Genomic DNA, 23,917 nt, shown 5'->3' with positions numbered 1-23,917 from the left:
GTGAAACACACTGAAATTACTGGAAGTCATATCATTAGTATCTAGCTTGCGCTCGCTTATTGGTGCTCTTGAGTGTACTCTGAGTCGTGGTAATGGTAATACAAGATCACGATAAAATCCTAACCATAACAAATTGATACATCAGAATCAGTTACCATTACCCACTCTAGGTATACGTTTGTGTTATAATCCACGGGTCTTAACTGGCAATATCCTGTTACTACTAGTCTTTACTAGATAGGTGTATAAACTGACAAACCAAATCATTTATAGAAAAAGAACTGAACGAAACACGTAGGAAAGTATAGATAAGTGTGTGTAAACATGATGTGCCAAGCCGGGCGGATCGCATACATTTGTTTCATATCGGTAAGCTTACATACCGGTTTCTTTAGCCCTTGACTCGTATAAGCGATATTAATAATGAACTACAGCATCATGTTGAGTAACTGGCGTGATTGGCGTTAGGCGAGCTTTTATAAGATAATTAAAGAGAATATTAATTAAGTTAAGATTAAAAAACCCGTTTTGAACACCCTAAATCCGATAAATTTCCGAATATTTTTAGTTAAATGCCTATATCTACTATCCGAAAAAAGTTTCACTTGTATCGTGGTTTCATAAAACCACACAATTACTTGTTTTCTATTGATAAATTGACCCATTTACTTTCCAATTATTTTTATTTTTTACTATAAATACATTTATTTTATACAGTAAATACTACTAGTGAAAGAGGTATTGCTAGTCACAACCCGTGGATTGACAACTCTCTGAGCAGTAGCACCACATTCATTTCAGCCTTAACAACCATTGGAAATAAATTTGTAATTTATTGTGTAAATTCGGTAAACCATTGAAGAAGTTTTGATATACTGGTTACATGACAAGACTGAGTCACATACATGCCCTATAACTAAACGTTTACCTAGAGTGGGTAATGGTAGCTGATTCTGATGAATCATTATGTTACGGTTAGGATATTATCGTGATCTTGTATTACCACGACTCAGAGTTCACTCAAGAGCACCAATAAGCGAGCGCGAGCTAGATACTAGTGACATGACTTTCAGTGTGTTTATCCAACACCACGCCAATTGCCGTGAACTATAATTATTACCGTCAAGGTCGGTCGTATGAAAACAAGTTCAAAATCATAAAAAATTGTTAAATCGGAATCGGCATCGTGGGATCTATGGCTACAAGCAAAAAATGGAGCCTAGAAACAAGCCAAACCACAGATTGTGTCTTGATTTCATTTCTGAATTGAAGTGCTTAAGAGAGGGGTGCATTTTAAAAATGGTTGATCTCCGACGTCGCTCTACTGCTATCGGGGAAAACCGGTAAAAGATAATCGTATATTGCGTTCTCGACGATGGTACTGCCTTCTTAAGGGATTTTGACACTGCCTTAAACAGTACATCAGTTGCCTTCCCCATTATAGCAATTTCATTTTTTTACGATAAGTTCAGTACTGTAAGACTTACTGACTTTTTGTAGCACTTAAATGAAAGGTAATTTAATTTGCTATAACTTTATTCATTGCAATATATATCATAGCATGAGCGGTTGTGCCGATATTTGTCTTAAAATATAGGAAAAACTTGTAATTTCATTCCAAGGAAAAAAAATACCCTTTTTTTAAAGCCCCATATTTCAAGAACTATTTGACATACGGCGCTGTTTATGGGCTTAAATTGTTCCAAATTTAATATACTTTCAACATTACATAGCAAGTTTTGACCAAAAACCCATAGTTTTACAATAAATCTGTAAATTCTAAAAAAAGTCTGAAATTTTTGCAGTTTTTCGCAAATTACACAGAGAGCACAACTTTTTTTTGCTTGCAAAACATAGTCTCACATTCCTCCAAGGACTCCAAACAATATATAAAAAATACAGAACTACATCACGCATTGTTTTTTTAGGAGATTTTTTTGTAAGATTTGACTGGTCTAATAGGGTTTGCAATCCGGATCCGAAATGTATGAAATTATCCGGATCTGGATCCGGATCCGCGGATCTTCCCATATATTTCGGATCCGTCGTGCAAACCCTACTTGGCGAGGTTGGACTCTATAAAGTTACAACTATTGAAGTATGTGCGCGTAGGTTGCGGTACCTAAGGGTAGGCGGTACCTGGGACCCGTAGGCGGTACCTAAGGGTCGGTTGCACCAAACTCTTCGTATCGTTAAAGAGTTCGCTAAATTCTTATGTATGGAAAGTTTCATAGTAAAGCGCTGGGGCTCGCCGGCTGACGTTGAGCAGTCTGTCAAATGTGGTTGGTGCAACTAAGGGCCAGTTGCACCAACCACATTTGACAGACTGATCAACGTCAGCCGGCGCCTTCGAGCAACACCGGCTTCCGACACGTCGGAAGGGAGGGGCCCAAGCGATATCTCACCGTACAAATCTTTCTGCCATTTTTCGCGGGGGGAAGGTGCACACAGTGGCACTTCTCACACACTTACATACAAAATCCAATCAGAGGCCCTACCGCGAACCACGTTCGACGTGTTGCCTCTCTATGGCACTTGTAAATTCATACGTAAGTGTGACAGGGAGGCAACACGTCGAACGTGGTTCGCGGTAGGCCCTCTGTAATGACGACACAAATACATACAAAATGACACACGTCAAAGACAAATCTTGCAAACCTCGATCTCTTTTTGTGTACGGACGAGTGACTAGTGTCACAACACGCACACTAACACATTTCCGTTGAAGTATGTCATTGTATTCTGAGAGATGAGAAGTCGGATTTGTCGCTCGACTGATCCGTAATTTGTACTGAGCGAGCAAAGTCGATAAATCCAACAATTACTTGAGACTAAAATATAATAATTGTATTTAAATGTAATTAAACGTATGATATGTAAAAAAAAATATTACATGTGAACTGTAACACTTTCTTTTTGTAAATTTGACGTCCCCGACCTCTTTTTATAACAAAAAACCGAGCAAACAGGCATTTTTGTGCAGCAGTGTTCACGCGCGCGTCTGGACTCGGTCTAGTGAAAAATCCAAGTGCAACTAGTTTTATTACCCGCGCTAGATTAGATTGACGCGCTAATCTTGTACCTCGGCAGAGGGGAAATAGTGCGAATGCCGCCTCCCTTACGTGTTGCTCGAAGGCCGGCGCGCCCCGGCGCTTTACTATGGAATTTTCCATACATAAGAATTTAGCGAACTCTTTAACGATAGGAACAGTTTGGTGCAACCGACCCTAAGTGTTGAAAAACTTACTGTTGGTTAGCGCTATCGTAGTACCAGCGTGGGTGCGCGGCGCGGCACGGGCCGACGTCTTTCGGTAACTCGCATATGTCTGGAACAAACAGGAACACTCAAATGCCTATATATTTATTCATGTAACTGTAACAGGCCACAGAAGAAGAAACGCATAGAGATCCATGTGTTGAAGGATAGTCAATCACTTGCTTTAGGTATGAGTTATCAGCCGTCACCATTATTACCTAACTAGTTTAGTTGAGAAACGAAACTAGTCAAAGAAGTTGTTGTGTAGGTGATAGAAGACATTAAAAAATATCAAGAAAGTGTTTTTTACATTGATCCCAAGCCTCAAATTCGTTTGGCACAGAGGCAAGGATCATAGAAACATTTAAAAAAAATATTCGTTCGCAAGCAAATCCAATCTCCCCCTCCCACCCCCACCTTGAAGTGCAATCAGGAGCAAGTAACAGAACGAGAAGAGCAAGATCAAACAGTTATGAAATTGCGGCAGATACAGTAACCTCAACAGGACAGGACGTTAGTTACGTTAGGTACCTTGCGGCGGGCGGCAAGTGAGCTCGCAGTATTCCTTCGACGGGAAATTGTTGTCGTTACCCCCGCAGCCGGTGTACACAAACGGCACACACTCTCTAGACTCGGCGGAGTACGTCCAGCGCTCCTCGCGGCCCGAGCAGCCGCCTGCGTCGGTCGGCTGCAGGCACGTCGCTGGCGAACATTACTCTTATTTACACAGGGACAGTACAACGTCCCAACTACTCCAACATGGCCTAGTTTCCTCACTAATCATTCTAGACACGCGGTAGCGTGTCCAGCCAAGTTCAAAGAAAAAGGAACTGGCGACGCAGCAACTGTGTGTAATAGTGTTCACTCTAAATTATCGTAGCGGAGGCGATTATGTGAGTGTAAAGGCGAAAGAAACTTTAGTCGAAAAATTATCTTGTCAGTTATGAATCGTGTGTTTCGTGTCAGGCAGGTGGGTTTAGAGTTCATAACTGTAAGAATTGCTAATGAACGTGTGTGATAAGATAAGGTTACCTCTGATTTATTAGACTGCAAAGCGGCAATTGTTCTTCGCCATGTTGCTCTGTCAAGAAGTAGTTGAATGCCACTCGTAGATATTTTGTTCTTCCGGCACAAGAAGTTTTTCGCTAGCAAGTTACGGTCCGTAGGGCAGCGAGGGTCGTTTATTGATACTGCTCCGACAACATTTATGAAAGTTACCTTCAGGTTGCGATGGTGGCGGCGGAGTGGTGGGGCGGTTGCACTCCAAGTTACACAGATCCTCGGACACGAAGTTATTGTCGTTGCCACCGCATCCGCCGTAAGGGAACTGGCGACATCTGGACACGAGACGGGAAGTATCAAAACCACTGCATCGTGGACTAGCAATCAACAACACAATGAGTAGGCAAATATATGACGCCTTTTGCCCTATACATGGCGCAGCGCAGCTTATCCGTAATAAAAAAAATCTCAAATATTCCGGCATAAATTTAAAAGCTTCACCTACACGTGAGAAACCGGAACAGCCCAGGCTATCTTACGTTCCCGCACATTTTGAGAAAACCATAAATACAATCTAAGTACAAGTTAAGTTTGTAACTGTTCGTTTTATAAGTAGGTAATTTAAAATAGAGTCTGTGCGGAAAGAGAAGAGTCGTGGAACGTATGGGGCTTCTTCTTTTCCGAACAGATTATAGTGTAACTTAAACTCACTGTTGGTGTTTGGTGTCGAAGAACCAGCGCAAGCGGAACTGCCTGCATTCTCCGGGTGACGCCGGCAGTGTGCACTTGTCTTTCACTGCATATACAAATCATTTTGATTAAAATTCGGACGTAATTGTAATAAAAATATAGGTAGGTATCTATTTACATAAAGCAAGGTAACTTTTTTTTATAATTAGATAAGTAACAAAAAATGGAAAGAAGATTTTTTATGCATTGCATGCCAAGGTGATTAACATTTAGCCGTTAAACTAAATTGCTGTTTACAAAAATCAATTGAAAATCTGGGAAGAACAAGCGCCATGCATGCAAGCTGTGAACTAATGTAGAATAATCATAGAATATAATTAATCCCATTCCCACTATCTACAAGCCAAAACTCAGTCCCCATTGCAGCTACACAAATACACACACACACAACTTTTAACCCTAAAACTTACCACGTAAACTCAAATGATTACCTATGTTCTGCATTTGGTCTTTAGATATACAGGCTCTTATGTTTTTTCTCCGTTCGTATCTATGAACTTACCAAATGATTTCGGGCAGGCTTCATCGCACTGTTTCTGATCGGTAAATTTGTTGTCGTTGCCTCCACAACCACCGTAATAGAAGGGAACGCATCGCTCTTCGTCGCGGTTGAAGGACCAGTAAGGAAGGTTCTCAGTGCAGTTGCCTGCGTCCTGAGGTTGCTCGCATACAGCTGTACGATATAGGAGTTAGTTAGAAAACCACCACCCGGTTTCTGGGCGCCTAGTATGCTCTCACGATGCGTTCTGCTGTTTATTTACATTCATAAGCCCCTCGGATCGGATCCTCATTGAATTTTCGATGTGGCTGGCCAGGCCGAATTTGGTCTTATAGACTCTTCTGCAGGTGTTACAATAGAGTTGGTCAGACGCGTTATTTAGGTACGTTACTATGTATGTGAACTTGTATAATGTTTACAATTACAATAGAACAGGTACCTTATCAACGTATTTTGCTCCCGTGAGTAAATGAATCCTTTTCCTCCCAAAATAAGACTTCTAATTTTTGAATTGCTTTACAAGATCAGAGTTTTCTCTAAATTGTAATGACCCTGCATATTCCTGTGTTTGATGAGTCTCATAATTGAGAGCAGACCTGAGCCCATAAGGGGGGCAGACATGTATAGACTGGATAAATAGAAGTAAAACACAGCAGAACACGATTAAGCATACGAAGCGGCTAGAAGAATGTGTTAGGATAATAGAGGAAATGCAACTAATCTACTAGAAAACCATAACCACTAATCTACAGTTCAGGTATTCCATACCCAACGTGCGATAAAAAAAAATCAAAAATCATAAATTTCATGCACATTAATTAACCAAATGCCTAAGAAATAAGTCAAAGTAGGTTTTTAGTGTTAATAATTAAACTCCTCGCCTATTTATATAGGTAAGTAGATTAGATACTCACGTTTCTTAGTCCCTGGCGGATTACACTTAAGCATGCAAGCTGCCTCAGATATGAACCTGTAAAGTGCGTAAGAATTTAATGTCATACTCCACTTAGAACGTGAATATTATTGAAGTTAATACATGAGAGTGCTCAGAGAGAAACGTAAGCAAGTAAAGAATGTACTCGTAGGTTTGTCGTAGGTATGGATCTGTCGTGTCTTTAATTCTGATTTAGTGTAATCAGAATTCAGAGTTGACACTTCACACAAGTTTCATACCAATAGGCAGGCGGATCAGATTTTTCCATATGCGTTGGAGAGTCTGCCAACATGTGGCGTGAATCCAAAAAGGGCTACTGTGGTGCTCGCTATAGATTTATTCATTTATATTTATTTGAGCCTAGAGTGTCCCCCTGCTGGGCAAAGGCCCAGGGAGGAGGGATCCTCCCTTTCCACGTATTCCGGTTTTGACCCGTCTCCCACCAGTTCCTATTTCCTATCAAAGGCATCAAGGTCATCTCGCCAACGCTATCGAGGTTTACCCCGCGACCCCGGATTTGATGTCGGACCCCTATAAATTTATATACAGAAATATAAGCGGTACCTGTTAAGATTGCCCTCGCAGCCTCCCCACAGGAACTCTTCGCAGCGTCCCGTGGTCTCGTTGTAGCCCCAGCGACTGAAGGTGCCGGCGCATGGGCCTTCTTCGATGGGCAGCTGGCACTGTTCTTCTGTTAACACCAAGTTTACCACGATTTAGAGTATATCAATGATATAAGCCCGTTTTACAAGGTGGCCTACCTAGCGTCCAGTCCAAGCGAGCTGATTTGTTGCCAGCAATAGAAATTCTAATTTAAATCACCTTCTACTTGGTTTAATAATAACGAGTTCACCTTGTGCGCTGGATGCTTCATTTGGTAGGTGACCGTGTAGAAAGAGCTTGGGCAGAAAAGTTAAAATTAATAATATAATATTTAAGCGGGGCCCCCATACAACAAACCTGATTTTTTTTTGTTTTTTGCGTAATGGTACAGAATCCTTCGTGCGCGAGTCCGACTCGCACTTGGCCGGTTTTTTCAACAGATATTACCTTCGCTATGTTTAGGCGCGCATTGCTTCTCGCACTCGTCTTGCTTGTCGAAGTTGTTCGCGTTGCCGAGACAGCCGCCGTAGTGGAACTGCAGGCATCTCTGGTAGGTGTCGTCGTAGTACCACCGGATGGATGGATTATTCGTGCAGCTTCCCTTCACCTTGGGTAGGTGGCAAGCGTCTGAAATTGGCAATATATTAGAATGGATGTTTAAGAGGAGGCGCGGTTTTTAAAAAGCACGTGTGTTTCGTGGGCAATAAAGATTTATGGGCACAAACAAACAGCGCCTAACTCTCGCTACATGCATACCGTCAATTGGATGAAAACAATGGGAACGTTGAAAGAAAGAGTTACCGAATGCATCGAGGAATCATAAAAAAAGTCAAGGCCACAAAATGATATGATCATAAGGAAGAAATTTATAAGAGCAAATAAACTCATAGTGGAAATTCTGATCTCCTTAGTGATTTAAAATAAACATGTCCAGTTAGTAGCAGAAGTTGCTAAGCGGGCAAGGTGTTCAAAATTACCTTGACGCGCTCTTATTCTCGCTCAATAAAATCGCGGCAAGATCATTTCAACCTCTCCCGCTTAGCAACTATTGATAGTGATTGTATGTAAACGTATATATGTGCTACCTCTAGGAGCAGGTTTGACGCACACATCCTCGCACTCGGCCTTGTCCGCGAACCGGTTGCCGTTGCCTTCGCAGCCGCCGTAGTGGAAGCGCGAGCAGCCGCCGTAGTCCGTGTCGTAGAACCATTGGATGGAGTAGTTGGTGCACGGGCCTTGCTCGTACGGCAGGGCGCAGGCCGCTGCGGAAAACGTGTTTTTAGAAGTCTAGAAGCCATCAGCTTATAGAAGGAAACAAGGTGCTCAGATATCTGAACACGAATTTAATATCCAGGAGTAACTCGTAGAATGTACGCACAGACAAGACATTCTCCAGACTGAACATAGTAGCGCTACCCCCTCTGCCACAAATATATGGTAGTTTTACTCCATTTTCGAGTCAAAGTGTCTTTGTGTGGTGCCCGTGTCTTTGAACGGACCAATTACGGCACGGGACTCGCTCACCCTGTCCCCCGCACCCCAGTATTTTTAGCAGTATCGGTTCCATGAAATAATTGCTCTAAGCTCCGTCTCGAGTTCCTAGTCTATGAATACACGTTACGGATTTTTTTAGCGAACTACCTTGCTTATTAACAGGAGCATCAGCACAACCAGTGAAGTTCTTGCTCTTCGACTCTGTAACTCCATCAAGGCAGCACCCATACTTGCTGGAAGCACAGTCACAGCCCTCCTGGTTGGGTCCGGTGGCGGCCGTGACGCCATCGCCGCAGCAGCCGTGCTGGGACTCCTGGCACCGGCAGCCCTGGAGGTTGAAGCCGACCGCGGGCGTCTTGCCGTCGGGGCAGCAGCCGAACTGGTACGTGTGGCAGCTGCAGCCTTCGAAATTGGGGCCGGTGGCTTCGGTGTGCCTGGTGACAGAAATTGGGATTTAGGAATGAGCGTTTACAGCTTTTGACATTTATTTTGTTTTCCACGTTAGGATCTTTTGAAGGCGAGCTTTGAGGTATTATAATATAAGGGAGCGCTGTGGCGATGCCCTCTTGCTTCCTCAGCTTGAATATGCACGGAACGCATGGTCAAACTGTCTTATTAACCTAAACAAGATATGTGGTGGGTGTTGTTTTCGCTTAAATAAAAGCTAGCATCATTAAAAGGTTTATTACAATAACCACAGTCTATAAGAGGTCTGCCGCACGCAATGGACAACTTAAAAGGAGTTGAATGCCAGGGGCGGTACCTGTCAGGGCAGCATCCGTGCGGAGTATGTTCGCAGCCACAGCCGGTGTTATTGGGGCCTGTGGCGTAGCTCCTTTGGTCGGGGCAACAGCCGAATGGTGCATTCTTGCAGTCACAACCTGTAAAGCAAACATTTTAATCAGCAAGATAAATCAGCACTGGTGTAAGTAATTTGACATCCTGGTCCAATAAAGGTTTTTTATTCCATATTCAACCAAAACTGACTACGAGTTTCGGTTTACGCTGTCCCTCACTACCCAGCTTTTGGCCCTGAAGTAAATAACTACGCCTCGTAAATCAGTATACCTTCTAGATTGGGCCCAGTCGCCGGCTGGTCGACAACTACCAGCCTAAATGTTTACGATTACGTCTCGTAAATCAGTATACCTTCTAGATTGGGCCCAGTCGCCGGCTGGTCGACAACTACCAGCCGGAGACTGGGCCCAATCTAGAAGGTATACTGATTTACGAGGCGTAGTTATTTACTTCAGGGCCAAAAGGTGGGCAGCACCCGTGCGGCGTGAGCAGACAGCAGCCCAGCTTGTTAGGTCCGTGCGCCACTGTGTCGCCGTCGTCGCAGCAGCCCAACTCGGAAGTACCGCAAGGAGGCACACATCCTTTACCTTCTAGATTGGGGCCAGTCGCCGGCTGGTAGTTGTCGGGGCAGCACCCGTGCGGCGTGAGCAGACATGCCCAGCTTGTTGGGTCCGTGCGCCGCTGTGTCGCCGTCGTCGCAGCAGCCAAACTCGGAAGTACCGCAAGGTGGCACACATCCTTTACCTTCTAGATTGGGGCCAGTCGCCGGCTGGTAGTTGTCGGGGCAGCACCCGTGCGGCGTGAGCAGACAGCAGCCCAGCTTGTTGGGTCCGTGCGCCGCTGTGTCGCCGTCGTCGCAGCAGCCAAACTCGGAAGTACCGCAAGGAGGCACACATCCTTTACCTTCTAGATTGGGGCCAGTCGCCGGCTGGTAGTTGTCGGGGCAGCACCCGTGCGGCGTGAGCAGACAGCAGCCCAGCTTGTTGGGTCCGTGCGCCGCTGTGTCGCCGTCGTCGCAGCAGCCAAACTCTGAAGTGCTGCATGGGTGGCACACTTCCTTTCCTTTAAAAACATCCGTAAAAACATTTAGACCATAGAGTAATCGGGGTAATCGAAATGCGGTTTGGTATCTGTAAAATACGAACAAGGATTAAATATTTAATACAATATTATAGAAATAGAAATATTTTTATTCGTGAGCACAAACACAAAAAAAAAATTATACAAGCAGCATATTCGTAGCTAAATAAATAGCAGCATTTCTGATTTATTTTTTTCTAAAATCATTGATTGGATTGGTGGCCGCTTTCGGATGAAAGAAGCGCCTGGCGTCCGTTAGCTCGTTGGGTGGATGACATTCGGAAAATTGCGGGGCACTTTTGGATGAGACTAGCCCAGGACCGGGATAAGTGGCGTACACGAAGAGAGGCCTATGCTCAGCAGTGGGTGTCTGAAGGCTAGAATGATGATGATGATGATGATGAAAATCAGAGAAAGGATTGAGTTTTACAAACCATCGACGACTTCGCATTTTTCGGTAACAGGCTCGGTTGTCGTTTCAGTGGTCGTTTCTTCTGTAGATCCCGTTTCTGTTGATGCATCCGATCCCGTAGTTCCTTCCGTAGGAGACTCTAAAATAAACAATTTGTATTACAAATTTATTAAGTCCATATGATCCAGCTACGAGAATTCAACATTATGTTCTGGAAGGGAAATTAGTTAAGTATAGGAATCGGAAATGGCTCCATATCGGGTAGAAAAGATGTCGCTGATTTTGCACAGAAGTAGTATTGAACTATTTTATCTAGGATATTCTACTTGACTCCTTCATCTCAATGAATGTCATTTTACGACACATACCTGTTGTCGTTGTAGACGTTTCAGGACATCCCGCCTTATGAGGTCCAGTGGCTTTAGTCTCATTGTCCGCGCAGCAACCAAACCTATAACGAAACACATTTATGGTGATGTAAAGATTATGGTGACAAACAATAAAATTGACTAAATTACGCGTCTATTATATGCTGCGAAGAAAATTACTGCGTGAAAAACTAAACTACGCCGTATACTAAACAAGTTGTGCTGCGGAGAAAATTACTCCGTGAAAGTAGCAGTCGACATCCCCACGACCAGGGTGGTTCACGATCCAAAGTGACATAAGGATCTCGCTGCATCACTTACATGCTCATAGATTAATTAACACACAACTTGAAAAATTGGTCTTTACAGCCTTTACACACTTGTTACAAAAAGTCGAGGAACTCTGGTGCACAAGAGTAAAAGTAGTATAGGTAGGTAAAGAATTTTCCCCACTTACTTGGAGACCTTGCAAGCCGGCGGGCATCCCTCCTGGTCATTGCCTTCGGCCGGTGTCTTGTGGTCAGACTTGCAGCACCCGTACAGGGTCTCCTCGCAGTTGGGCACGGGGCAGTCCCTGTTGCGTGGGCCTCCCGCGGGGGACACGCCGTCGGGGCAACAGCCGTATTTGGTGTCCTTGCAAGTGGTTGGGCTTGGACATCCTGGAAAATTTAATTATATTTTATATTTGATTTATACTGGTTCGAGTTTAAGGTCAATGAACCACGGAGTGGCGTAACCTCTTACATGACGGCATAGCGAAGCATGATGAATTCTGGCTCGATGATTTAAAGCAGAAAAGACTTCGGGCTTCACAGGAACCATCAACGGATTCGCGTTTCACCTGCGATCTTTGTGGCAGGAAGTGTCGTGCTGCGATTGGACTTTACAGCCATAGGAAATGGTGTGCCGCACCTCCGATCTCCGACGGCGCACAGACCTCTTCTTAATAAACTGTCGCTGCAACAATCATCTGTCAAGATGCTGTGGCCAATGATGATGATGAGTTTTTTTTTTATTTACCTTCATCGAATGGCCCGCCAGCGGGTGTCTTCTTGTCTGGACAGCACCCGAACTTGCTCGAGATGCACTTGGCCGGCTTGTTCCTCGGTCTGCAGCGCGGAGACTTCGTCGACAGTATGGTAGACAAGTCCCAACGCGCTAAAACAAAATTATTTTAATTGTTGCTTCATACTACCAATATTAATCCCCAATTCAGATTTTACAATTAGTTTAAATGGGCTGGTTTCGTCACCTACAAAGAATGGGTAAATATCAGGGCTATAACCGCGAAAATCGAAGTTCGCAAATTGCGGGGATTTTTATCTGTCACTCTAATTAAGCCTTCATTGGAGTAAAAGAGAAAGATCCCCGCAATTTGCGAATTTCGGTTTTCGCAGTAGCCGCTCAGGTTGTCAAGACAGCGTGTTTCGGACGACTGGCGTGGTCTCGTTTCGGAGGCATCTTTTTAAATAGCTCAGCTAAATATTAGTAAGTAATAATAATTAACAAGTATGCTTTTTGGCAAAATATCGCTTACTATACTTACTACTTTCATCAGATTCGGTAGTTCCATCAGTTGAGCCATATGAAGAACTGTCCGTAGATCCGGTTCCTGCGTGAGAAAGTATAATGATTGGACAGTAACTACAGTTAGATATTAGTAATTTAGTAGACATTATAAACCAACTAAGAAAGGGTTTAGAAATTGACCCATGAAAATGGCAAAAATTACGAACCTATAATTTTATATGACAGAATAAAAAGAAGTAATGGTCCTTTGCAGTTCAATCGTCATGTAATTTTTTTTTGAGGTGGCCCACGCACTAAATCTGGGGAAGAAATATAATAATAAAAATGCTAACCGGCTTCTGTAGTCGACTCAGTAGCGCCTGATTCCGTGGAACCTTCGCTTCCTGTGCTTCCTGATGGAGTAGTCTCCCCAGCTTCGGTAGTTGTCGACGAGCCTTCCTCTGTCGAGCCGGAGACACCCTCCGTGGTAGATAAAGATGAACCACCAGTTTCGGTACTTTCACTAGAACCACCAACTTCGGTGGATCCACTAGGTGAAGAGCCGCTAACTTCGGTGGTTTCACTTGGTGAAGAGCCGCCAGTTTCAGTAGTTTCACTAGAACCGCCAGTTTCGGTAGGGCCACTAAGTGTAGTACCACCTTCGGTTGTTGAACTGATATCACCAGGACTAGTAGATGAACCTGTGGTGAAGAGGGTATCGATTAAAATTCGTATGCTCTTAAAACCACCGCCATGACTGGTGCCCGTTGGTTCCGTTTTTGGTACTTAGCAGTCTTAACAGTTGTAGGAACCCGTTCTAGGCAATTGTTCATTTGTTAAAATTCATTTAATATGAAGTATCCTTTTCCGTAATTTTATAAACACTTAATGCCGATTTTTTACTCACCATCACTTGAGACCGTGGATCCATCAGATGTAGCATCGCTAGAGCCAGACGTTGTAGTTTCTCCTGCCACAGAGGTCGTCGTTCCCGAACCAAGTGTAGTGGTCTCCCCACCGGGAGAAGTGGTCTCCCCGCCAGGTGTTGTGGTCTCCCCACTGGGTGTTGTGGTCTCTGAGCTATCCGTCGTTGAGTCAGAAGTTGAGCTACTAGGCGTCGTTTCTTCGGAGGTCGTTTCAGTAGGTTCGCTGGAGCTGGTAGCATCTGAATCGAAAAATTACTTTCATGATTCGTTTTTGTAATTTTAAGTAAACGTTGACCTAGGTACTTAATTTGCAATTAGCTAGGTAATCTTGACGTAGTACTTAACATGAAAACTGTGCGTGGTTTATAGATACAAATTGTTACGACCTGTAAGGCTAAAGAACTTTCTCTGTAATTTACTCACCACTGCTTGAGACTTCAGTTGAGCCACTGACTGTGGATCCAGGGGTTGTGGTCTCTCCGGCCACGGTAGAGCCGGCTGTTGTAGTTTCGCCGGCCACCGTTGAGCTGGTGTCAGAGGTAGACTCCGAGGCAGAGGTGTCACCTACAATACATAGGTATTTTTGTATTATTGAAATTTTGTCCCGGGTTTATATCTGTTTAGTATTTCTGATGCCTTTAGAAGGTATAGGTTAAGTTAGAGCCTGATGCATAGTCTATGACCTATCTTCTTAGTCGGATACTCTTGTCAGACCTATACCTATATTTGCCTATTAGACGGTACTCACTGCTGCTCGAGACTTCAGTAGAGCTGTCCGTGGATCCTGAAACTGTAGTCTCTCCAGACACCGTGGAGCCCGTGCCCTCGGTCGAGTCAGAGCCTGATGATCCCGACGATGTTTCCGTAGTCTCATCCGAACCAGTGGTATCTGAAAATATGTTTGAATGAACACTAATTGGTGTAAATATCATCAAACGTGGACAGTAGATTAGACAAATTATAAATAAGATTCATAGAGTTATACCAAGATAAGTCTGCAACGATTTTGATAACACACTAAGTGCAAGCGTTATTTATTCGTCATAATTTCATAGAAGTTTGACATTTAAAATAACACTTGTGCTATCAAAATCATTGCAGACTTGTCTTGATCTAACTCTAGTAAATAATGACAATCTAGATTGTAATACTGCGAGTACAATGGGAGGCCAAACATATTTATACATATATATATTCTCATATTCTTCATGAAGATTTTAAATTGGTTCCACGTTCCACGTTAACGTTCGTTTTTTTAGCATTAGAAATAAGGTAAACAATCTTGATGTGTCTTTTAATTGAAAAACACATTTTTAAAAGAAGTTACGGCAAATATGTAAGTAACAATTATGAATCTAATACGCTCACTTATATTCTTCTGCTTTCATAAGTAATAGTTAGGTACTGATTTTTAAAAAGCGTTCTTCAATTAAAAGACATGTCTAGATCGCTTACCTTCTTTCAAGTTCTTTCTAATGCTAAAAAAACGGACTATAGTACTCACCACTGCCCGAGACTGTTGAGCCAGTGTCTGTGGAGCCTGGTGTTAAGGTCTCTCCAGTCTCAGTCGAGCTTGTTGAGCCGGTCTCTTCTGTCAAATCGGATCCCGTAACCGTAGAGCCAGTGTTAGACTCTGTGGTGAAGTCAGTTTCGCCAGAGCCTAATTCAGTGATATCTAAAAAATAAGTAAAGAATCGTCAATATCAATACAGTAGCTGCTAAAACTCTTCTCGTAATGAATATGGAAGATATTACACAATAAACATAGTTATTAAATATAGTAAACATTTTAAAACTAAATATTTATGTAACTCCCTAAATAAAATTATAATGAAATACATTATTATTGTATAATGTTAAGATAAGTTAAGTTAAGAAGTAAATATAAATGAAATCTGAATGCTACCATGTAAGATTTATCTGTTAATGCTAATATTACATTATAAAATAAATAAATAAATGAATAGGAATAAAAAACAATGACCAAATGCTATACGTGCGTTACTTTTTCCTGCACGTTATGATGCCTACAAGATCTTTTCATAATACCTACGTAAACAGCAAAAATGTTTTTATCTTTCTGAATGAAAATTTGGTAAAGAGTCGACAAAATCATTTCAAAAATTTGTCCATACCTGATCCAGTTACAGTTGAGAAAGAGCTGAAGTCGAATTCCGTTTCAGTGGCCCCGGACCCTTCTGTAAATAAAGAAAAATAAAACTGTAATTTTTACCTTATTATTATTATTAGCGCATATTTTTTACCTTGCCAAATCCAAAATCATTTAAGTAGCATACGTAATAACTCAAATATTACCTGCTGTGGATGAGCCGTCACTGAACATCATATCACTGAGCTGAAAAACATATTGGATTAGAAAATAGCCAGAAGAAATACTTTAGACCAAAGAGACGCATTTTATCCGGATTGGCGGGAAAGTACAAACGATAGGGTTGGGTGGAGGAAAGGAGGGGAGGCCTGTGCCCAGCAGTGGGACAATAAACTAGGCTAAAAGAGGAGTTGTTAACGGTGGAAAAAGTGTAAATTCTAAGAAAACTACTACTACTAAACTGGGCTAAAAAAGAGTTAATACCGGTGGAAAAAGTGTAAATTCTAAGAAAAATATTATAATTTGGTAACTGATATAGATGGCGCTGGTAGCTGATGTTGTAGACAGCTAGAGTTACTGCATAATGTTGCCATCTACCGTCATCTTCTTGAACTCGGGGGCAATAAGAATTTTTATTGAACTTTTATTATTTATCAAAGAGAATTTGAAGTAGAGAGTTACTGTCGTACTAAATTAAGTAGCTACAGCTACAGTTAATTTACTGCCATCTTTAGACAGAAGATTAACACTGTTTGAACGCCATTTGACTTTGATCCTTCTTTTTCCACTGATATGTGTTAACTTGTGTAATAGTCGACTATAGGCAACTATAATAGTCGAGTAGATGGCGTTAATATTAATATTTAATAAGTTAACACATATCAGTGAAAGAATGCCCAATGGGTGAAGAATTTAGATATCGTATTGTAAATATTGTAATTGATAATTAGCGACTCTGTAAATGCCATACGAATAAATAAATAGTGAAAGAATAAGGATCAAAGTCAAATGGCGTTCTAACAGTTTTATGTTCTGCCGAAAGATTGCAGTAAATTTACAGTGGCTACATAATTTACTTTGACGATCCGTCTCTATAGACTCTATTCTCTTTGTATTTATAAAGTCAATGAATCTTTGACGGTATGATTTGCCATGGACCCGGGTATGTCCTTAAACTACGTCCAAGACCACCGGTGGACGGGCAGCAGCGTCCCTCAAATTTGGTGTACTCGACTGCGATCGCCAACCCGCCTGCCAAGCGTGGCGATTATGGCATACACTCCCCAAAGGGGGACGCCTATGTTCAGCAGTGGACGTCTCATGGCTGAGATGATGATGATGATGATGATTATTATTTGTCATAGAGTACATACCGAGGTGCTGGTCAGCAGTTCTGCGCCAACCTCTTCCTCCTCTTCTTCGCAGTCGGGTAAATCGTCATCATCCATCACAGTCGTCGATGATACGGACAACAGCTCGTCTGGAATAATAGCGTGGGAAAATGCATTCTTGTATTTATATTTAAAAATGTTGGATTTAATAATTAAAAATGTACCTAGGTATATGATTTTCCAATAGCTGGTAGGTATGGCAGTTGTGCGTGAAGGGCAGATTACTACCCATATACTTACCCTACCTATATCATAGGTTACTTAAAGACGGTATTAGGAAATAAAATAATATATTTTGCAGAATTAAAGTCTTCTACCCTTGCCAAAAGTGATATGAATTTTTTAAAAGATTTTAATGATACCAACAATAAAAGTAAACCTACTAGACTTATATCGACCGGGACATGAACCGTGATTACCTTTTGTATTGTTTTCGAGCTCCCGATATTTCGACTCAGCTACATGCATCTTGTTCATGGGTCCCAGGGGATCCCGGACGATATAAATAAGTCTAGTGAAACTAACCGTGAATCATTCAAAACTGTTTTTTTTTTCGATGTGGCGCACGTACAGCTCTTGTGAGCAAGGACCCCGCTAAGGATACGGGCGAGCCTTGCTCATTTTATTTTATTTTATTTATTGAACACAATGTAAGCTTACAGTTATAGACCAAATCACTTACACGCTAGAAAAACAGATACATTGTCAAAATAGTAACAATTAAAAACATACAAAAATATAAAAACATGCACATAAAAATGTCATACAAATTAAAATCATAGGCATATCTGTCGCCAGTTTTCCCTTAGTCGCCTTATACGACACCCACGGGACGAGATGGGGAGGTGCTATTCTTTTCTGATGCCGGCACCAGACGGCATCATTCAAAACTGTTAAAAGTAAACCCGTTAAAACATACCTATGTTGCAAGGCTCAGGGTTGCAGGATTGTTCCTCGTCAGGCATTTCGGCTTCGGGACACGAGGTGGACGCGTTGCCGCCGCTCAGGCACATCACCTTGCGGTACTGCACGCCGCCGTCGCACTCTTTCGTGCACTGTATCATATTTTCTTTTATTTTTTTTTTTATTGAAAATGACATGGAACTATAAAATATGCGTACCACAATACAAAGATTCGCCAAACTGCGGGGCAGTTTGTTGGCGATGAGCTCGCTCTTTTTATAAGTACATCAAAGCAGGTACATATTTTTGCACTGTCCTACCGTCCCAGCGTAGCCCTTTCTGATTATGTAACTATACTGTATATTACAAGTGAACATAGGATGACTGAGTCTTCGCTGGTGGCGCGGGCGCGGGACAGGAGTACAGCGGTGCTTATAATAACAAGTATGATTAAATTATCGTATATTCGGTTGTTCTGATCTTTTTAGAGTAGGTATAATTATTAGACTATGAACCATTCGAATTCTTTAAAATTAAATAAAGCATACTTTCTATATGTAAAAACCGGTTTACTTCTCTTTCTCATCTTACCACTTTATTCATAAAAGTTTACGGGCCTGATTTAGTTAAATTATGTTTTATCCCTTTCGTACAAATACGCAAGTCAAAATAACAGATAAAGATAAACGATTATTAGCTAATTGAGGTTTGTATAGCGCGTTTATGAATAAGGCTTAAGGTTTAAATATCGATTGCGTCATCAGCTGCTACTTAAGACCCCCTTTTGCACTTGAAACGAGTGGCATTCTCTCTTGTATGATTATGACTGTTGGGCATGCATAGCATCCCTCGCAACGTCAAGCCAGCATCTTAAGGGCCAAAGCATATAAGTATTATGTAGGTACAGAAATATTCCCTGAGACCAACCTCGGTCCAGTTGGCCATATAGCGGGGTAGTTGTCGGCCGGGCCCTCGCACGGCGTGGTGTCGTTGTACTTAGCCTGGTCGTCCAGGAGGTCGAGTGCCGGAGCACTGCTCCTCCGTCAAAGAGCCCGCGGAACACTGTACGATTGCATCCATAGCATGGCAGGCCTATAGGTCAGTTAGTGATGGGCCAAATCGAAAAAATTTCAAACCGAATTAGTCGACTCCGATTTAAACCCAAATCGGTTTGCAAACCGATTTGGCCAAGTCGATTTAACTTCTACTTTTTAAGTATCAGTAGTTCAAACCGCTCCGTAGTCTTTGAGTTGAGGAAATTGAATTGTCAATTTTACGCTTTGTTCGATCCGATCGACAGCAAAAATTTTGACTTAAAAGTTTTGTAATATTTTTTTTAGTTTTGTTGCGCGGTAAATCACAATTTTATAATTTCTAAAGCTAAAACGGGAAAGCACTATACGAGCAAGCAGGAAAGAGCGTGTGGTCTCGTGCGATTTCGTGTCATTGCCGCGAATCGTTGAGTCAGCAAATCGACGCGGCGCAAAACTGCCAAACCGATCCAAGTATACCGCCAAATCAATCGCTTTAAGCACATGCGAAATTGAACCTTACAACAAAAACAATAAGTTTCATTTTACTTTACCTGTAGATACCAAGTTTCGACTCGACTCAATAATGGCGGCAATGTGCATGGCAACATTTTTCTTCGTGGTTTGAAATCGATTTGCTTACATTTTAATCCTCAATATGTCAAATGAAAGTGACGCATCAACAAATATGAAAGGATGCGTTTAGAGCGGGTGAACGTATCTTAAGTCGATTTACGGAACACTCACGTCGATTTAGTCGACTTCAGACCTAAATCGGTTTGAACCGATTTGTGAAGTCGAATCGTAACATCGCTAAGGTCAGTACAGACAAGTTTAATAAGACCCACCTCGGTCCAGTTGGCCGCGAACCATATAGCGGGGCAGTTGTCGGCCGGGACCTCGCACGGCGTGGTGTCGTTGTACTTGGTGTCGGCGTCGCACTTGGCCTCGTCGACCTGCTGCACGGAGCCGCCGTCAAAGAACCCGCAGAACACTTTGCGAGTCTTTACGCCTACGCCGCAGTCTACTGAGCACTGGGTAGAAAGACAAGACATTAAACGAATGATGTATTGTGCTGAAAATTTATGGGTTAGTCATCAAGCCGGAACTTGACGTATACGCAAGTGACGTGTGTTATGGATTATGTTTTTGTGATAGGTACAATTATAATGTGTAAAAGGTGCTTTAACCTGTTTTAATCAGCCTTGTTAGGGTAATTTTGTCTATCGAACATGTTGTCTAGATTTAAAATGTGAAACTACCTAGTGAATTTAATCACAAGTTGTGTGGGAGATTGTTTATAGCTCTTTACAAATAGTCTGAATTCCAAATTGGCTGATATCTTGATGACGTAGCACTGAGAACTTATTTGTGTTGACTGCAAAACGGTTCAATTTAAAATTGCAGTGGTTCTTTATTATTGGTGGTAATTTGCTTTATAAAATACCTAAGAGTGTTGAAGAAATCGTTACTCACATTGCTCCACTGTGTGGCATACCACTGCGACTCGCAGGCAGGCAGTGTGGACTCGTCGCAGGGTTTCTGCAGCTCCGGTTTGCGATGGTACGAGCACAAGTCCGAGTCCACAACCTGACGGTCCTTCGTCACGCACAGAGCCTCACGAGTGTAGTACTTCGATACGCAGGAGTCACACTGGAATAAACGATTTACATTAGTTTGCTAGACAAGGTAGTATGGTTAGAGTCCCAAGGTTGTGCGCTAAAGCTATACAGACTACAATTACGATCTTGAGTGTACCTAGGCCATGGTCTGGAGTCATCTTTTCGAGCCATCTTTTTGGCCTACTCTCGAGTAGATGGCGATACTTTTTAATATTTAACAGATTTAACACATATCAGTGAAAGAATAAGGATCAAAGTAAGAGATTGTGTCCAGATATGTAATGATGAGCAACCAAATCAAAGCCAGTGTGTCGGCCACAGCAAGCGAATGCTCACGGAAAGAAGGAGGAATGGCGACGTGTCGTTAAACGAGTAGCTCAAAAGTCTACATAATGGCCACGACCACTCTGTCAAGAGTATAACGAAGAAGAAGAAGAATGATGAGCAGGTACTCACCCCGGTCCAGTTGGATATAACCCAGTCGATGCCATCACACGGGTGGATATTGCAGGGCTGCTCCGCGGCAGGCTTCTCGTCTTCACAGCTTTCATCTACCAGCACTTCCACGCGGCCGTTGGTCTTTCTGTGGCAGACCACCTGGCGCGTCTGCTTGCCGTCTCCACACAGCTTGTCGCACTGAGGAAAAGTTGGTTAGCCATAAAGTTGACTGTGACTTCATTTCAAACGTCAAACCTTCATCGCAACATCAGTTTTATGCAGCTCTGTAGTTCCAGCAAAGATTAATTGATGGTAGGTGTACCTATAATAAAATTACAATTTCTTTGTGCTTCGAATTGATAGCTATGTAGATGGCGCTGTAAGGTTCTGTATCAGAGCCTTTTGACAATTTACTTATCACAAAACAATTGGAACAGTGCCATCTACTTGAGCTGTTAAAGTCAAAGGCATGATTTTTTTAGATTTCACGTCTATTCTACGATCAAAAACTCTTTGATATTTGATGCAACTTTAATATTAAAATTTAATCTTAGAGCTAGGTAAATTTTTCAAATACAAGAGAAAATAAATCCATGGTACGAACAAAACACCGAGTTGCACCTGGAATTTAGTAAAAAAAAAATGAAAAGATGCAACTTACAGGTTTCCAAGGTCCAGTGAACCATGTGGGGCAGGAGGCGTTGACGTTGCACTTCTGGTGCTCTTCGGGCTTGTCGCCCAGCCGTCTGAAGCATTGGTTCTCGTCAACTATCGATGGGTACCTAAAATTAAAGCCCAAAACGTATTAAAGCTAAAATAGCAGCTCGACAATAAGTAAGCGAAATAGAGGGAGATATTAAGATCTCAGTGTTTACCTTATTAGCTTTAAAGAAGGTATAAGATAAAGCGTACATTGGATGCATACGCAATTACGCACTATACGCAGCCGTCTGCAGCTCCCACAAGCTTTAGACACAGAAGCCGTGTAGATGTTTCTGGTGTGGCCTCACTTTTACAATGCAGGTCTTTGTAAAAGTGGAACTCCAAGAAGATGTTACCACGTTTATGCAAAGCGAAGACAGTGACTATCATGGCCACCCTCAGCCTTGAGGTTCTGTAGGAACTGCTTGGAATATAAGGTTTATTTTAACTTGCCCGTTAGAGATGATCTTCTGGCACTGTACGGAGCGCGACTGCGAGCCGCCGGAGCCGCACAGCTTGGAGCAGGGCCCCCACGGGCTCGGCACCCACTCCGGCATGCACTCGGCCAGCTGGCAGGTCTCGTTGGCGATGGGCCGGAGACCAGCGTCGCAGAGGCTCTCGTCCACAATCTCTAGCTCGTCGCGCGTGCGGCATGTTACGTTGCGGGTTTGGAAACCTTGAAAGATATTCGATCATCATAATAAATTAGTTATGCCAGCTAACTTACTATTGTTACAAGGGTGTGAAACTCAAGACCCCCTAATATCTAGCGCAAGGCGAAATCGTCAAGAGCATGCCGCCAGAATACAAATCCCAAATTTCATATATAGTTCGTTTGTTTTAGCATTAGAAAGAATTTCAAAGAAGGTAAGCGATCTTGGCATATCTTTCAATTGAAAAACGCTTTTCAAAAATCAATAACTATTACTTATGAAAGCAGAAGAATATAAATGATCGTATTAGATTCATAATTGTTACATATTTGCCGTAATTTATTTTTAAAATGTGTTATTCAATTAAAAGACACATCAAGATTGTTTACCTTTTTTCTAATGCTAAAAAAAAAAGGTATAGTCACGAGATTATTTAGTCATAATATTATATCACATTGTCCTTCGCTTAGAGATCGTTGCTTAGATCATCTGTCGATATGAGTCCTTATTATGATGATGTTTAGTTATTAATTATTATGTACAACAGTACCTGTCCTCAACCAGTGGCTGTCAGTAGTTGTCAAGCGGACACCAGGCTCCCATGAGCCGTGGCAAAAATTCCGGGATACCGCGAGGAAGAAGAGAAGAAGAGAGTAGCTAATATCTTCCGTCAAAATAAGGTTCATGATATATAGATGGTCGAGCAGATCTTGTCAGTAGAAAAAGACGGCAAATTTGAAAAATGTAGGCACGAAGGGATATCGTCTCATAGAAAATTTGAATTTCGCGCCTTTTTCTACTGACAAGATTTGCTTGACCATCTATAACTTGTTTCTGCGCAAATTGAGTGCATTTTGTCATGATGGTAGAGTTGTGTTTTCATCATACCTGAGCCACAAGTAACGCTGCATGGGGAGAACTCCTCGTGCGTCCAGGTGTAGGTGGCGTTGGTCGGCGGGGCCAGGTCTTTCGGGATGCTGTACTCGTATTTGATGCCCACGTTTGTCTCTTGCAAGAGCAGCTGGAAACCAGAATACGCATGTTACATTTGTGTACTCGATCCACTGCATGAGAAACTAGGGGTTTTAAAAAAATGACATGTGGCTCTAGTTCAATAGAAGACTGCAGCGATTTTGTTAGCCCACGCAGTGCAAGTGTTATCGTATACGTCATACTAATTTCATAGAAGTTTGACGAGTGACGTGTGACGGGGATCGAACCCAGACTTTCCTTGTGCAAACAAAAAAGCGAATGTTCGCAAAATGCGCCATGATAGTTCTCATCAGCTGCTGACGAAATTCGGCTACTCATTCTCGAGTAAAAACTAAATATCTAAATACCGCCTAAACCAGCAATACAATTTTTCTGCATTTTTTTTCATTTACTATATATATAAATATGTCTCAAAAAGAAAATACTCTTATAATATCAATACG

The 23,917-nt window shown here is 42.3% G+C and overlaps 2 protein-coding genes across 2 annotated transcripts in view; both read right to left on the bottom strand.

Moving 5' to 3' along the window:
- Positions 1-22,049, bottom strand: part of LOC134673589 (papilin-like) — a 50,485-nt gene extending 28,436 nt beyond the window's left edge. Inside the window, exons 1-31 of the mRNA XM_063531587.1 lie at positions 22,039-22,049; positions 21,788-21,908; positions 21,145-21,324; positions 20,543-20,719; positions 19,915-20,100; positions 18,052-18,187; positions 17,115-17,221; positions 15,948-15,987; positions 15,767-15,829; positions 15,136-15,306; positions 14,380-14,520; positions 14,055-14,195; positions 13,613-13,870; positions 13,059-13,406; positions 12,743-12,808; positions 12,217-12,354; positions 11,654-11,855; positions 11,197-11,279; positions 10,851-10,967; positions 10,081-10,398; positions 9,302-9,419; positions 8,686-8,972; positions 8,130-8,306; positions 7,492-7,671; positions 7,006-7,132; positions 6,422-6,477; positions 5,511-5,681; positions 4,970-5,054; positions 4,475-4,593; positions 3,788-3,958; positions 3,248-3,326 (exon numbers count right to left, since the gene is read on the bottom strand). Of these exons, the coding sequence (XP_063387657.1) occupies positions 3,248-3,326; positions 3,788-3,958; positions 4,475-4,593; positions 4,970-5,054; positions 5,511-5,681; positions 6,422-6,477; positions 7,006-7,132; positions 7,492-7,671; positions 8,130-8,306; positions 8,686-8,972; positions 9,302-9,419; positions 10,081-10,398; positions 10,851-10,967; positions 11,197-11,279; positions 11,654-11,855; positions 12,217-12,354; positions 12,743-12,808; positions 13,059-13,406; positions 13,613-13,870; positions 14,055-14,195; positions 14,380-14,520; positions 15,136-15,306; positions 15,767-15,829; positions 15,948-15,987; positions 17,115-17,221; positions 18,052-18,187; positions 19,915-20,100; positions 20,543-20,719; positions 21,145-21,324; positions 21,788-21,908; positions 22,039-22,049 (4,574 nt within the window). The remainder of the gene's footprint in view (positions 1-3,247; positions 3,327-3,787; positions 3,959-4,474; positions 4,594-4,969; positions 5,055-5,510; positions 5,682-6,421; positions 6,478-7,005; positions 7,133-7,491; positions 7,672-8,129; positions 8,307-8,685; positions 8,973-9,301; positions 9,420-10,080; positions 10,399-10,850; positions 10,968-11,196; positions 11,280-11,653; positions 11,856-12,216; positions 12,355-12,742; positions 12,809-13,058; positions 13,407-13,612; positions 13,871-14,054; positions 14,196-14,379; positions 14,521-15,135; positions 15,307-15,766; positions 15,830-15,947; positions 15,988-17,114; positions 17,222-18,051; positions 18,188-19,914; positions 20,101-20,542; positions 20,720-21,144; positions 21,325-21,787; positions 21,909-22,038) is intronic.
- A 177-nt stretch (positions 22,050-22,226) lies between these two features.
- Positions 22,227-23,917, bottom strand: part of LOC134673588 (papilin-like) — a 95,734-nt gene continuing 94,043 nt past the window's right edge. The window contains exons 9-10 of the mRNA XM_063531586.1: positions 23,370-23,502; positions 22,227-22,504 (exon numbers count right to left, since the gene is read on the bottom strand). Coding sequence (XP_063387656.1) covers positions 22,227-22,504; positions 23,370-23,502 — 411 coding nt within the window. The remainder of the gene's footprint in view (positions 22,505-23,369; positions 23,503-23,917) is intronic.

The sequence above is a fragment of the Cydia fagiglandana genome, chromosome 18 (assembly GCF_963556715.1).
Source record: "Cydia fagiglandana chromosome 18, ilCydFagi1.1, whole genome shotgun sequence".
In the NCBI taxonomy this organism is placed as follows: Eukaryota; Metazoa; Arthropoda; class Insecta; order Lepidoptera; family Tortricidae; genus Cydia; species Cydia fagiglandana.
The sequence above is the reverse complement of the archived record's forward strand: the minus strand, read 5'-3'. Positions and strand labels throughout refer to the sequence as shown.